The 16,111-nt window shown below is 36.6% G+C and overlaps 2 protein-coding genes across 3 annotated transcripts; both read right to left on the bottom strand.

Moving 5' to 3' along the window:
- Positions 1-3,087: 3,087 nt before the first annotated feature.
- On the bottom strand, positions 3,088-7,882 carry LOC311070798 (uncharacterized protein). The gene is made up of 3 exons (XM_084094856.1): positions 7,815-7,882; positions 6,966-7,117; positions 3,088-5,307 (listed from the first exon to the last, which is right to left on the bottom strand). The coding sequence occupies exons 2-3, from the start codon at positions 7,048-7,050 to the stop codon at positions 3,611-3,613; spliced, it is 1,782 nt and encodes a 593-aa protein (XP_083950982.1). The 5' UTR covers positions 7,051-7,117; positions 7,815-7,882; the 3' UTR covers positions 3,088-3,610.
- A 1,122-nt stretch (positions 7,883-9,004) lies between these two features.
- On the bottom strand, positions 9,005-16,111 carry LOC311070755 (uncharacterized protein). Of its 2 annotated transcripts, none has more exons than XM_084094795.1 (3): positions 16,056-16,111; positions 15,221-15,372; positions 9,005-11,852 (listed from the first exon to the last, which is right to left on the bottom strand). In XM_084094795.1, the coding sequence occupies exons 2-3, from the start codon at positions 15,303-15,305 to the stop codon at positions 9,823-9,825; spliced, it is 2,115 nt and encodes a 704-aa protein (XP_083950921.1). In that variant the 5' UTR covers positions 15,306-15,372; positions 16,056-16,111; the 3' UTR covers positions 9,005-9,822. The 2 variants fall into 2 exon arrangements, with proteins under 2 accessions (XP_083950921.1, XP_083950922.1); XM_084094796.1 differs by lacking the exon at positions 16,056-16,111 and adding an exon at positions 15,799-15,920.

Raw genomic sequence — 16,111 nt, 5'->3', positions numbered from 1 at the left:
AGTTCTACCAGAAAGACTCGGGAGATAAAGTGATGTAACAAAGCATATATTTATTGAAAGCCCGGCAAGCATTGTAAAGTTCTTTAGCGTAGGCCCCGTCCATAGCTCGTAATCCGAGGGTAGCGGATCTGCATCTCCTGCCTGAAGACGAAGGCAGGGGCGCAGCCGACCCCCTTAGAAGGTATGGACAGGACCATCCTGGTGGTGGTGGGGAGGGTGGAGGTTGTTGTCGCGTTGGCATCTGCGAACTCAAACATGTGTAAGTACCTATCTTTTATACAGAAAGTATAAAGACGTGATTGGATAGAGGTGAAGGTAATAAGGTAATAAGTGACGTAGTGATTGAGTCTTCCTGGCAGAACTTAGCTAAAGCTTCCATTTTCTACCTTTTTTTCTCATTACTGTAATTCTGTAAATTACTACAGACTATTGAAGCAAACTGCTAATTTTCATTTACTTTAAAGAATTATGTTCTTAAAATTTAAATAAATCATGTGAAAGAATGTCACTCTTTTCTTTGAAGAAAATATTACTTTGTATGAAGTCACTGAAATTGTTCAAACTGTAAAGATGAAAAGTTTGTATTTTCTGTACTGGTGTTTGATGCTAGTGTTTTTACTCTCAGTGTGTTCTGAGTGACGGTGTGTGTTATCTCAGTGAGGGTTGTGCATAGTGTTTGGCTGCACTGAGCCTGTTTTGAGCCATGTGTTAAGAGTTGTGTTGCTTGGAATGAGTTTTGCAGGTGATGTGAACTGTTTAGCTCAGGTGACTGTTGGTAGTGCAGACTGTAGTTTTGTAGTTTTGCACATGTCGCTCCAGTTGTGCTCACTGTCATTTAGCAATCGAAAACACTGTAAACTTTTGGTAAACTTTTTTAGATAGTGAAGCTAGTCTGAAACTGGGCCTGACAAAAATAAGCCAGCTCTCTGTACACAACTCCATATGTCATTTGATAATCAGCTTCCTGACAGACAGACAGACAGACAGGCAGCAGCTCGTGAGGCTGGGAAAATTCACTTCCAACACCTACAGAACTGGTGCTCAACAAGGATGTGTGCTCTTCCCAATGCTCTTCTCCCTCTACTGCTCTGACACCTTTGTCAAACTCTTGAAGTTTGCAGACACTACAGTCATTGGCCTCATCCACACCATACAAACAAGAGGTTGAACAACAGACATGACAGGATAATTGGTGTGTGCACCTGCCAAACCTATAGGACTTGTACATCTGCAGAGTGAAGAAACGGGCATGAATCATCATCACACACCTTCTTAACAGCCTGTTTGCACTTCTGCACTCAGACATTACAGATCTCTGTGCACTAGAACATTTAAGTATAAAAACAGTTCTTTCCCTCAGGCTATCTCCTCCTTAAATAGCTAGCATACCAATTACTGTTTTTATATATGTATAATTCAGTACTCTTATTACATTTTTGCCATCTGAGTATATGTAAATGCATATTTTGGGGCCAAGCCCTGAAAGGGCGTAGCCCCTATTGTATCCGTTAGTTTTCTTATTATTATTATTATTATTAGGGGCCAAGCCCCGAAGGGGATAGCCCCTATTGTATCCGTTAGTTTTCTTATTAGGGGCCAAGCCCTGAAAGGCCATCAAGCCAATCAAAAAAGATTAAATTTGGTACACGTCTAGTGATGGTAATGAATAATAATTGGACCAATTTTTTAGTCTCTAGGACCAACTCTATAGCGCCACCACCAGTTAAAAAAATTCAACATTGAAATGGTTATAACTTTTGAACCCTTTGATCTATAAAAATGAAACTTAGTACACCTGATTCCTCTCATCATGGTGATCACAATCAATAGCTTACATTAAGACTCTGCCCATTACAGTAGTGGCCATTTTGAAAAGTACAGTATGCAGTTTTTTCGCTACTCCACCTTTACATTTTTTTCAATTTTGTCCAAAATTTGCTCAAATGATCTTTGGACTGAGCCGCACAGAAATGACTGAACAGATTTTTTTTTAATTCATCTTTGTTCAAAAGTTGTAAACTTAATGAGGTCCACCCAAAATTGGTTAAAAGGCTGTATCTCGGCCAAAGTTTGATCAATCGAAACGAAAATTGGTAGGTGATAGGTTCCATGCCAAAGTTGGGAACAGCATAACCTACGGGTCATGAGATATGAAAAATGGCTATTTTGGCCAATAACTTTTGAACAGTTTGTCAGAATCATAAATGTGGTATCTATGGATTCCTTGCGTCATGCCGAATCCGTGGATACCGATTTTGTCAGGATGGGATGTACCACGTGTCCACCATTTTGAATTCTGTATAACTTTTAAACTATTTGACATTATCTTCACAAAATTTTGTATGGATCATCGACACAATGTCCTGAACGTACATGAGAAATTTGAACAGAGCGCCACCTAGTGTTCCAGAGATATACTTTTTTTGCAAAAATGATTTCTTTATGTCATTATATTCCTTGGCTTATACCGATTCCAACGATATCTCACTTTTCCACAAGATTCACTTCTCACAAGAACTGGCTCAATTCACTTCTTTGTTGAAGAAGAAGAGATCATAATAAATGTAGCAACTGAATTTAACTTATATAGGTTCACAAAAAGCACAGAAGAAAACATCCAAGCTTGGACATTTAATATATATTAAATATATATTAAAGCTTGTATTTACATGTATAAATTTATATTAATGTTAATGCAAAGTTTAATATTAACTGTCAATTAAATTAATTCTGAAGACATTATGAGTTACGAGCTGAGATTATGAGCTAGTTCATATGAATTAGCAGCAAAAACGAACAATTCTGTCTCTAAATTCTTTCACTAGAAACTGTTTTTATTTTGGAGCAGAAGAAACAGGGGGAGGGTCTTTACTGCATCAGATTTGTCACTTTGCTCACAGCTGATTGGTCCAGTTTTGGTTTGCGATCTTTAACCCAGAATAAAATCTGCTCTGGTGCAGGGGCCTGATGTATAAATCATATAAATGTTATGCACAAAACGGGCATAGAAATGTGTGTATGCAATTTTCTACACACAGGGATTTATAAAGAAAAATTAACTAGGCATAAATATTTGCGGACTCTCTAGACAGTACACACACTCTTTTATTGATGGAGCGAAGAAAGAAAGAATAATTTTAAACTCAGTTTTCCATTTGAACCTTTCCATTTCCACATTTAGATGAAATATATCACTATTATTAAAGGAGTTAAGCACTGAAATTATATGAAATCATTATCCAGAAGTAAACAATTTTTTTTAATGAACTTTAATTTTAGTATTTGTAGTGGATGCTTTTGAACACATTTCCCGTGGCATGCTGTGATTTAATGTTGTAACTACAGCGAGGACTGTGGTTCATTTTCTGAATTCATTTTCAACAAGTTTTTCTTCATCATGAGCTCATCATTGTATTATGAAAATAAAAAGATTCACAATTGTGTGCCTTAGCACAAAAAAGTTTCAGAGCAACTAAACTATATTAAAGATGTTGAGGTGCAGCCACGGGAGTTCATATATACAAGACCAAAAAAAAGTCTCAAGGCAAAGTTATAAAGAGGTGAAGAATGCAAATGGTCATGAATGTACACTATTATATCTGTCCCTCATTCAGCTGTTACGTGAACGTAGCCTTAGTTTCACACAGATACGTGTTTTCTGATGCCATTTTAAATGACCAAGCCATTTAAATCTCTTTCCACACAAAGAACAAAAATAACGTCTGACATCTGCATGACTTTTCAGATGTATCTGTAAGTGTGATGGCAAAATAAAAATTTTATTACACTTATCACATTCAAATAGTCTTTCTTCAGAGTGAATGTGCAGGTGATTTTTGAAATTGCTCCTTTTTGTAGACTTCAGACTTTTGTAGACTTTTGTAGACTTTTTGTCACATTTAGAGCCTTTCAATTTCTTTCTAGAATGAGTTTGCAAATGACGCTTCAGGTATACTTGATATGTGAAACTCTTCTTGCACTGAACACATCTATAAGGTTTCTCTCCAGTGTGACGTCTCATGTGAACCTGAAGGCTTGTGTTCCAATTGAAACTCTTTCCACAGTGAGAGCATGTGAAAGGCTTCTCTCCAGTGTGAATTCTCATGTGAACCTTAAGGTATCCTTTAAATCTGAAAGTCTTTCCACACTGCTGGCACTTCTCACCAGTGTGAATTATTATGTGCTTGTCAAGGCGTTTCTTGTCTGGGAATCTTCTTTCACAATGAGGACATTGCTCTCCTGAGTGAATCTTCATGTGTAAATTAAGACCACGGTAATAAATAAAACGTTTTCCACACTCAACACATATGAATGGCTTCTCTCCTGTGTGAATTGTCATGTGATTCTTAAGATTTTCTTTTCGTCTGAAGCTCTTCCCACACAGTTCGCAGGTGTAAGGCTTCTCTCGAGTGTGAACTGTAATGTGTGCATTAAGGGTTGATTTATAATTAAAACCCTTTCCACACTGTTCACATGTGAATGGTGCTTCGCCAGTGTGAACTCTCATGTGTGTAAGAAAGGTTGATTTATGATTGAAACTCTTCCCACACTGATCACATGTGAATGGTGTTTCTCCAGTGTGAATTCTCATGTGAATCTGAAGAGTTCCTTTTTGTGCAAAGCTCTTCCCACACTGTTCGCAGGTGAACGGGCTTTCTCCAGTGTGTCTTCTCATGTGCGAAACGAGGGATGATTTATGTGTGAAATATTGGCCGCACTCTTCGCATTTGTAAGGCTTCTCTCCAGTGTGAAGTATCATGTGTCTCGTAAGGCTATTTTTATTGCAGAAACTCTTTTCACACTGATTACATGTAAAACGGTTGTCCCCTGAGTGAATCCTCATGTGGTTTTTAAGGCTTGCTTTAATTTTGAAACTCTTTCCACACTGTTCACATTTGTAAGGCTTCTCTCCATTGTGAATTCTCATGTGGAGTCCAAGGTCATGTTTTTGATTGTAACTCTTTCCACACTGTTGGCAGGTGAAAAGCTTCTCTCCACTGTGAATTCTCATGTGGAGTAGAAGGTTATATTTTTGTTTGTAACTCTTTTCACACTGTTGGCATTTGTAAGGCTTCTCTCCATTGTGTATTCCCATGTGGGCTCGAAGGCTGTCATGTTGTTTGAAACTCTTTCCACACTGAAAGCAGGAGAAAAAGCTTCCAGTTCCTGTCTTCGGAGCTCTTTCTTGTGAGAAACTCATTTTAGTCTCTATGGATTTTTCTCTATTTTTGACATCATGCTGCTGATATTGATATTTCTCTTCGATTTCATTCAGTTCTTGACTCTCCTCTTTCAGTGTCATCAGGTCTAAAGCAAAAAAAAGACAAGTTAACCCCAGTTTACCATCAAAATCAACAACATGCTATTGGATCTTTCGACAACATAGGCATTTGTCGACAAACATTAGCATGGTTGAGGTCTCATTTCTCTGATCTTAACCACCTTGCTTGTGTAAACAATAAGACATCTCATAAAACAAAAGTATGATTATTATATGAACATTATCATTAAATTTCACACTATGCTAATGACATTCGGTTTTACATTTCCTCACAACAGGACCAAACTGCACAACATAGCAAACTAGTTCAACATAGGTCAAACTGGTTTGTAATAAGAGAGATTTCATGTCTTTCCAGTTGCTTTCATCTAAGGCTGTATCTGGAAGTCAGTTGTAGTTCTTTTGTTTCTCTTTCCTTCAGTGATTCTGCTTGTTATCATCAGGTGTCTTCAATAATCAAACAATCATCACTCAATTAATCACTTAATTATCTAATTAACTCTAATAAATTCTTCATTCGTCACATACCTGCTACTCGCACTAGTGTAAAATGGTGGAGGGAGGCGAAACAAAAAAGAGAGTAATTTAGCCACTATTTTAACATTTACAGTGTGTGAGCTTGAGTGTGTCTTGCGCATATTAGTGACATGAGAAACAAGAGGAGATTTGTCAGAATAAAAAGTATTCATTTGATTTGAAAATGTAGTGAAGTAAAAGCTCCAAAACTAAAATACTCAAAGTAAAAATAAGTTAGAAAAAAAAGCTACTTAGTAATTATATATTCGTACTTTGTTACTCTACACCACTGGTTCAGAGAAAATGCTTAATGTGCAATTTAGCTCACTGTGTTCATATTCTGGGCTTCTGCTTGTCTGTACAAAGTATGCTTTATTAATAAGGTGTGTATTTTCATTGGAACTGGTTGTTGTTTTAGAACATTAAGCCACGTTAAGCTTTTTTCACATTAAAATTCATAGAATGTCTTAGAAAAGCATCAGATACATAATGTTTTCACTCATTAATACAAGCAGAATTGATTTTTTGATAACACTGTTCCATAAGAAAAAAGAACAATAAAAATTCTACATTTAATGTCTAGCATCGTCTCAGCTTCACAATCCATCTTAATGCCCAGGTATTCATCATTTACTGCGTTCCTCTTCGTCTCGCACACAGTTGTATCCGCACAGCTTTCAAAAGAAAACTGTTTGAATGAGCAAGGATGCGCAGTACAACTGTTTTTTTCAACATTCACCTTGTGCATACGCTGTTGTACATGCACCGTTGTGGAACATGGACAGTTGAAATATAAATAGGGCCTTATTTCGCAACACAGAAATAAGCTATTTTCTGTGAAAATGAGTGAACTTTTAATTCATTAGCCAAATAGGTAAACAACTGGAAGAATAACTGAATGCAGTAAATGGTAAAATAATTTGCACTACAAACCAGTGTGTTTATGAAAACAAATAACAGTTTGTAATATCAATCAGCACAACGGCGGGTTTTTGTACAGCTACAATATTCGGAAGTGGATGAGACCAGAAGCCTTGACACATTTAAGTTACAAATGGCAGTATCTGCTCTTACGTTAAAAATAAGGTAAATACAGACACGAGAAAAGCCCTCTAGCGTCTATTTGCCAACATTGTTTGTAACCCACTGCTTTGAGAATGAAACCAACCTGATTGTTCCTCAGTACCTTCATGTTTCACTCTGAATATTTCTTCAATCTTTATATCTTCACTCTCCTCTTTAATGAACGCCATCGTTATAATAGTGTGTCACATGGATCTCAGTCGCTTCAACAGGAGTTTTTCTGTGTGTTTGGACAATCTGTCATGTTAAAGATGAAAATAATTAACAGCAAGAAAAATAAATCCAAACTAAACCTCTGGGTGCGTCTCAATCAGGTCCCTAGTTCAATAGTCAGCGCACTGGTAAGGGAGTCAGTCAGGGTGAAAGATAATGGCCTGAAAACTAGCATTAACAATTAATAAAGACAAACTGTACAGACACTTAACTTTGTTCCTTATGATTTTCATTTGGTATTTAATGATTAGTGGATCACATTTAATAGATAATTATTGAGTGAATCATTTTAAGGGCTGCCAAGGACTCATAAGAGACAATTGTGGTTCTTTATTGTAAAATAAAGGACACTTACAATATCTGTACTGTACCACACAGTGTCATTTCAGTGTCTGCAGTTAAGTATGTTTAAATGGTGAAAACAAGTCATTCCACTAACTTGGAGTTTCAAAAGCTCTGTTGCTCCATCACTACTTGCCAGTGTCTTGATTCACGTTCACGATAAACTGATTCAGAATATAGAGAGCAAATTGAGACGCACCTTTTCTCTTATTGTGCCTATGCGCTTTACTAATAAAAATAAGCTCAATAATGTTCAATATTTATTCACTCATTTGTAAAGGAATTGATTCATTCCTCACAGTTATTGTAAAAACATACTATATTGTCTGAGGGGGTTACATTTATTTTAAAACGTTTTAAAACCATAAAAGCCACAGACCTTTCTTTTAGGCAACTCGCTTTAGATGCAGGAGCGTGGCACCGCCTTATGACGTCATATTGCCAATCCAAAAGCGACGCGAGCGACGCGAGTCATCGCTGCGGGGCGTGGTTTGCGCTTAACTGGTTTGGAAAATCAGGCAATCCAAAAACACATACGGCTGCATAGACCGTGCATAGACATACACATAATACAATAAAATAAAACATGTTAGATGATTTCAGAGTTGAATTCTTTGTGAGTGGGATTCTGTCTAATGGGTGCAGAAACTACATCAGCAGTCAGAATTTTTTTATTTTATTTTTAATTAAAGATCCATAGCAAATGTTTCTCTGTGCCCTTAAACTCTTAAATATCTGAATTCAAGGGGGTAAACATGAAACGTGCAACCTTATAGTTTGGTATTAAAGCCGCAAATATCTTTTACTCTTTAGATCATTATTATGATATGAAAATATGAGTTTTTGACTTGGACTTGACTCGCAAGGCGAGTTTATTTGTATAGCACATTTCAACAACAAGGCAATTCAAAGTGCTTTACATAAAACATAAAAGCAACATAGGGCAATATAAAAAGACTATACTGTATAAGAAGACATTTAAAAACACTTTAAAAGAGTTAAATAGAAAATAAACAGGAGAGTAAATGTGCAGTGTAAGAAATTAATCATTATTCCAATTAACGAAAGGTTGCAGCAAATAGTACTTTCTTTTAATGTGACATCAGGCTATATTGATATACTGATAAAAACATGTCAATGACCCGTGGATGAACAGTGTTGGGGAAGCAAGTCTGAAACTGATATCCTGACAAAAAATAAGCCAGCTCTCTGTACACAACTCCATATCATTTGATAATCAACTTCCTGACAGACAGGCAGCAGCTCGTGATGCTGGGAAAATTCACTTCCAACACCTACATCACTGGCGCTCAACAAGGATGTGTGCTCCTGGTATGGTTTATCAAAAAACACTTTGATTCTGAAAAGAGATGTTGAAGTAGATCAAAAATGAAGGAGTTGGATGTTTCAAGCCAGAAGTGGCAGATTTGTCAACACTGTGAAACTGAAATATCTAATCTCCATGAGGGTGCCATTTGGATGTCGGAGAGAGGGAGAGCTCGGCCCTGTTGGGCTCCAACCAAGATTCAATTCTCACAAAAACTGGCTCAATTGAAGAAGAGGAGATCATTTTAAAGTGTAGCATGAACTTTTTACAAACATTTACAGTACAAATGAGGGAGAAATACTGCTACGGCAGCAAAAGTTTGAGAAGGCAACTGAAAATATCTACAATTTCAGTGCAAATGAATCAACTGAATTTAACATATAGGTTCACAAAGAGCTCAGAAGAAAACATGCAAGCTTGGTCAATTAATATATATATATAATATTATGTATTAAAGCTTGTATTTACATGTATACATTTATATAAATTTTAATGCAAAGTTTAATATTAACTGACAATTAAATTAATTCTAAAGACATTATGATATTACAATTCATATAAATCAGCAGCAAAAACTAACAATTTTGTCTCTAAATTCTTTCACTAGAAACTGTTTTTAATTTGGAGCGGGAGAAACAGGGGTAGGGTCTTTACTGCATCAGATTTGTCACTTTGCTCACAGCTGATTGGTCCAGTTTTGGTTTGCGATCTTTAACCCAGAATAAAATCTGCTCTGGTGCAGGGGCCTGATGTATAAACATTACATATGCACAAAACGGGCATAGAAATGTGTGTATGCAATTTTCTACACACAGGGATTTATAAAGAAAAATTAACTAGGCATAAATATTTGCGGACTCTCTAGACAGTCAAAAGATTCACAATTGTGTGCCTTAGGATAAAAAAAGTTTCAGAGCAACTAAACTATATTAAAGTAGATGATGAGGTGCAGCCACAGGAGTTCATATATACAAGACCAAAAAAAAGTCTCAAGGCAAAGTTATAAAGAGGTGAAGAATGCAAATGGTCATGAATGTACACTATTATATCTGTCCCTCATTCAGCTGTTACGTGAACGTAGCCTTAGTTTCACACAGATACGTGTTTTCTGGTGCCATTTTAAATGACCAAGCCATTTAAATCTCTTTCCACACAAAGAACAAAAATAACGTCTGACATCTGCATGACTTTTCAGATGTATCTGTAAGTGTGATGGCAAAAAATTTTTATTACACTTATCACATTCAAATAGTCTTTCTTCAGAGTGAATGTGCAGGTGATTTTTGAAATTGCTCCTTTTTGTAGACTTCAGACTTTTGTAGACTTTTGTAGACTTTTTGTCACATTTAGAGCCTTGCGATTTCTTTCTAGAATGAGTTTGCAAATGGCGCTTCAGGTATACTTGATATGTGAAACTCTTCTTGCACTGAACACATCTATAAGGTTTCTCTCCAGTGTGACGTCTCATGTGAACCTGAAGGCTTGTGTTCTGATTGAAACTCTTTCCACAGTGAGAGCATGTGAAAGGCTTCTCTCCAGTGTGAATTCTCATGTGAACCTTAAGGTATCCTTTAAATCTGAAAGTCTTTCCACACTGCTGGCACTTCTCACCAGTGTGAATTATTATGTGCTTGTCAAGGCGTTTCTTGTCTGGGAATCTTCTTTCACAATGAGAACATTGCTCTCCTGAGTGAATCTCCATATGTAAATTAAGGCCACGGTAATACATAAAACGTTTTCCACACTCAACACATATGAATGGCTTCTCTCCTGTGTGAATTGTCATGTGATTCTTAAGATTTTGTTTTCGTCTGAAGCTCTTCCCACACAGTTCGCAGGTGTAAGGCTTCTCTCGAGTGTGAACTGTAATGTGTGCATTAAGGGTTGATTTATAATTAAAACCCTTTCCACACTGATCACATGTGAATGGTGCTTCGCCAGTGTGAACTCTCATGTGTGTAAGAAAGGATGATTTATTATTGAAACTCTTCCCACACTGATCACATGTGAACGGTGTTTCTCCAGTGTGAATTCTCATGTGAATCTGAAGAGTTCCTTTTTGTGCAAAGCTCTTCCCACACTGTTCGCAGGTGAACGGGCTTTCTCCAGTGTGTCTTCTCATGTGAAAAACAAGGGATGATTTATGTGTGAAACTTTTGCCGCACTCTTTGCATTCGTAAGGCTTCTCTCCAGTGTGAAGCATCATGTGCCCCGTTAGGCTATTTTTATTGCAGAAACTCTTTTCACACTGTTTACATGTAAAACGGTTGTCCCCTGAGTGAATCCTCATGTGGTTTTCCAGGCTTACTTTAATTTTGAAACTCTTTCCACACTGGTCACATGCGAAAGGCTTCTCTCTAGTGTGAGTTCTCATGTGGGAATTAAGGCGTCCTTTGTAAGTAAAACTTTTTTCACACTGTTCACATTTGTAAGGCTTCTCTCCATTGTGAATTATCATGTGGAGTCCAAGGTCTTGTTTTTGATTGTAACTCTTTCCACACTGTTGGCAGGTGAAAAGCTTCTCTCCATTGTGAATTCTCATGTGGAGTACAAGGTTATTTTTTTGTTTGTAACTTTTTTCACACTGTTCACATTTGTAAGGCTTCTCTGCATTGTGAATTCTCATGTGGAGTCCAAGGTCATGTTCTTGATTGAAACTCTTTCCACACTTTTGGCAGGTGAAAAGCTTCTCTCCATTGTGAATTCTCATGTGGAGTAGAAGGTTATATTTTTGATTGTAACTCTTTCCACACTGTTGGCAGGTGAAAAGCTTCTCTCCACTGTGAATTCTCATGTGGAGTAGAAGGTTATATTTTTGTTTGTAACTCTTTTCACACTGTTGGCATTTGTAAGGCTTCTCTCCATTGTGAATTCCCATGTGGGCTCGAAGGCTGTCATGTTGTTTGAAACTCTTTCCACACTGAAAGCAGGTGAAAAAGCTTCCAGTTCCTGTCTTCGGAGCTCTTTCTTGTGAGAAACTCATTTTAGTCTGTATGGATTTTTCTCTATTTTTGACATCATTCTTCTCATATTGATATTTCTCTTCGATTTCATTCAGTTCTTGACTCTCCTCTTTCAGTGTCATCAGGTCTAAAGCAAAAAAAAAAGACAAGTTAACCCCTGTTTACCATCAAACATGCAATCAACAACATGCTATTGGATCTTTCGACAACATAGGCATTTGTCGACAAACATTTGCATGGTTTAGGTCTCATTTCTCTGATCTTAACCACCTTGCTTGTGTAAACGATGAGACATCTCATCAAACAAAAGTATGATTATTATATGAACATTATCATTCAATTTCACACTATGCTAATGACATTCGGTTTTACATTTCCTCACAACAGGACCAAACTGCACAACATAGCAGTTTGCAGCGATTATTATTGATATTAGTGCTACATACATGGAAAAATAATAATACTGCAATAATACAGACCAAAATATACAGTTGAGATCCTAAGATTACATACACCTGCCTATTTTAACAATAGACATTTTAATAGACAATGCATGCTGGGAGCCACCATATTATAAACTAATTGTCCCAGCATGCATTGCAGCATGAAGCATGTCACCATTGTTGAGATTCATAAGCTGATTCTTGATGTTAGTGTGTGTGTCTCTACATTTTCTTTTTTCGCAATGTATTTAGCAATTAAAATTCAGAATCTTTGGCAAAAAAAACTATAAGTGGTAAAAATCTATTAATAACAAGTGATCTCTTTTGGTCAGTGATGGCATTTGTCAAACGTTTTTCTTTATGATGATGATATATATATATCACCTGATAATCTTTGTTTATGGCTTCCTTTGCAACAAATAAAGTGTTTTGGTAAACACTGTTACAAAGACAATGACTAACATAAATAAATATAAAAGAGTCAAACTGCCCAACTAAAGGAACACTGATCACCATAATGATGACCAAACATTTTCAATAAAACATCGACATCTAAAACTGTTAATTCTCAAAAACATCTTCTGTAGATGAATGGCAGAAATAAGGTCAAACTGGTTTGTAATAAGAGAGATTTCATGTCTTCAGTTGCTTTCATCTAAAGGCTGTGTCTGTAAGTCAGTTGTAGTTCTTTTGTTTCTCTTTCCTTCAGTGATTCTGCTTGTTAGTGTGGGGGGAAAAAATCGATTCTTAGATGCATCGCGATGCAGGCGTGGACGATTCTGAATCGATTCACAAATGTCAAAAATCTATTTTCAGTTTTTTTCTCTAATAACTTAATATTGACAGAACGCAAAAGGCGTAACTCTAAAGCGGACGTGCAGTGCGCGGACAGTCTGTGGCGTGCACATAACAGAGACGCGCACATAACAGAGATGCATGATGTCTGAGCGCCAAATTCGAACGGCACCCTCTTCGTTAAAAGCTAACGTATGAAAAATTGCCAATTTCATTGTGACCTATTTAGTATTTTTTGTATGAGAGCTGCTTTCTGTATTGTTTAGTTTTCACATCAATATGCTGTAAACTGATCTGTTATACGTACGTTATACTGCCCTACAGTCACAGTGTGTATCAGTGCAATGCCAGTCACAAAAAGTTACATTTTGACTGTGCTCTCTGCAGATGTTCATTCACTTTTTTGTATAAGCTGTTTTTGATTGTTGTATACAGCAAACATTTCAAGTCATAACTCTTTATTATTTAGTTGTGTATAAAAGTGGATTTGTATGTTACTAATTATTCAGAATATGCGCAAGTCCACAAGCATTATGTTTGTATGAGAGCTGCTGGTACATACTTCTATATTTTTTAACGAAAACTGTTTATGAGTTTGCTACAAGTATGCTGCTAGTACAGGCACACATTTATTTTCCTGTTGGTTCTTTGCAATGTTGAGACATATGCTGGCAAATGTAACCTTTACAGTTGACTTGCCAAATCCTTTCTATTTATTTTATTAATAAAATGAATATAGGAAGTATTGGAAGTAAATTCTTTATGGGTCATCATAAATACTTTGCTTTAAAAGTACCAAGTAGTCACAACAACAAAAAATGCATCGATAATCGTTACCCTCTGAATCGTAATCGAATCGAATCGTGAGTTACTAGAGATTCCCACCCCTACTTGTTATCATCAGTTGCCTTCAATAATCGAACAATCATCACTCAATTAATCACTTAATTATCTAATTAACTCTAACACTGCTTCAGTGTTACTTTTAACACCCTGCTGGTGGTTCCCATATGAACACCGAGCGGTTTTAATTTAACACCGGGAAATTTACTGTGAAGGGTGTTGAAACTAATCGTTGCATCATTGCATCACGATGAGGACGTGGACGATTCAACATCTATGCAGTAATAGACCATAATTGTAACAGCCTACTGACGTTTCTCTGATGTCATTCGTCACATACCTGCTACTCGCACTAGTGTAAAATGGCGGAGGGAGGCGAAACACAAAAGAGAGTAATTTAGCCACTATTTTAACATTTACAGTGTGTGAGCTTGAGTGTGTGTGCAGTGTTGCGCATGTTAGTGACATGAGAAACAATAGGAGATTTGTCAGAATAAAAAGTATTCATTTGATTTGAAAATGTAGTGAAGTAAAAGCTCCAAAATTAAAATACTCAAAGTAAAAATAAGTTAGAAAAAAAAGAAAAATACGAAAACTTATTCGTACTTTGTTACTCTACACCACTGGTTCAGAGAAAATGCTTAATGTGCAATTTAGCTCACTGTGTTCATATTCTGGGCTTCTGCTTGTCTGTACAAAGTATGCTTTATTAATAAGGTGTGTATTTTCATTGGAACTGGTTGTTGTTTTAGAACATTAAGCCACGTTAAGCTTTTTTCTCAAACACTGTTCCATAAGAAAAAAGAACAATAAAAATTCTACATTTAATGTCTAGCATCGTCTCAGCTTCACAATCCATCTTAATGCCCAGGTATTCTTCATTTACTGCGTTCCTCTTCGTCTCGCACACAGTCGTAACCGCACAGCTTTCAAAAGAAAACTGTTTGAATGAGCATGGATGCGCAGTACAACTGTTTTTTTCAACATTCACCTTGTGCATACGCTGTTGTACACGCACCGTTGTGGAACATGGGCAGCTGAAGTATAATTAGGGCCTTATTTCGCAACACAGAAATAAGCTATTTTCTGTGAAAATGCGTGAACTTGATTCATTAGCCAAATAGGTAAACAACTGGAAGAATAACCAAATGCACTACAAACCAGTGCGTTTATGATTATGATAATAATTTAAATATGAAAACAAATAACAATTATCAATCAGCATAACGGTGGGTTTTTGTACAGCTACAATATTCGGAAGTGGATGAGGCCAGAAGCCTTGACACATTTAAGTTACAAATGGCTGTATCTGCTCTTACATTAAATTAAATTAAGGTAAACACAGACACGAGAAAAGCCCTCTAGCTATTTGCCAACATTGTTTGTAACCCACTGCTTTGAGAATGAAACCAACCTGATTGTTCCTCAGTATCTTCATGTTTCACTCTGAATATTTCTTCAATCTTTATATCTTCACTCTCCTCTTTAATGAACGCCATCGTTATAATAGTGTGTCACATGGATCTCAGTCGCTTCAACAGGAGTTTTTCTGTGTGTTTGGACAATCTGTCATGTTAAAGATAAAAATAATTAACAGCAAGAAAAATAAATCCAGACTAAACCTCTGGGTGCGTCTCAATCAGGTCCCTAGTTCAATAGTCAGCGCACTGGTAAGGGAGTCAGTAAGGGTGATAGATAATGGCCTGAAAACTTTTTTGAACATTAACAATTAATAAAGACAAACTGTACAGAAACTTAACTTTGTTCCTTATGATTTTCATTTGGTGTTTAATGATTAGTGGATCACATTTAGTAGACAATTAGTGGGTGAATCATTTTAAGGGTTGCCAACAAGGACTCATAAGAGACAATTGTGGTTCTTTACTGTAAAATAAAGGACACTTACAATATTTGTACTGTACCACACAGTGTGTCATTTCAGTGTCTGCAGTTAAGTATGTATAAAAGGTGAAAACAAGTCATTCCACTAACTTGGAGTTTCAAAAGCTCTGTTGCTCCATCACTTCTTGCCAGTGACAGCTGATTCAGGATATAGAGAGCAAATTGAGACGCACCTTTTCTCTTGTTGTGCCTATGGGCTTTACTAATAAAAATAACGCTCAATAATATGCATTCACTCATTTGTAAAGGAATTTATTCATTTCTCACAGTTATTGGAAAAAAATACTAAGTTGTCTAAGGGGGTTACATTTATTTTAAAACGTTTTAAAACCATAAAAGCCACATACCTTTCTTTTAGGCGACTCGCATCAGATACAGGAGCGTGGCGCCGCCTTATGACGTC

The sequence above is a fragment of the Abramis brama genome, assembly GCF_963993115.1.
Source record: "Abramis brama genome assembly, chromosome: 20".
In the NCBI taxonomy this organism is placed as follows: domain Eukaryota; kingdom Metazoa; phylum Chordata; class Actinopteri; order Cypriniformes; family Leuciscidae; genus Abramis; species Abramis brama.
Note: the sequence above shows the minus strand (reverse complement) of the source record. Positions and strands in the feature narration are given on the sequence as shown.

Coding starts and splice junctions, on each gene's coding strand:
- LOC311070798 (XM_084094856.1), bottom strand. CDS start 7,050: ATGGCGTTCATTAAAGAGGAGAGTGAAGATATAAAGATTGAAGAAATA. Junction 5,308..6,965: donor AGGTACTGAGGAACAATCAG/GTTGGTTTCATT, acceptor TTTTTGCTTTAG/ACCTGATGACACTGAAAGAG.
- LOC311070755 (XM_084094795.1), bottom strand. CDS start 15,305: ATGGCGTTCATTAAAGAGGAGAGTGAAGATATAAAGATTGAAGAAATA. Junction 11,853..15,220: donor AGATACTGAGGAACAATCAG/GTTGGTTTCATT, acceptor TTTTTGCTTTAG/ACCTGATGACACTGAAAGAG.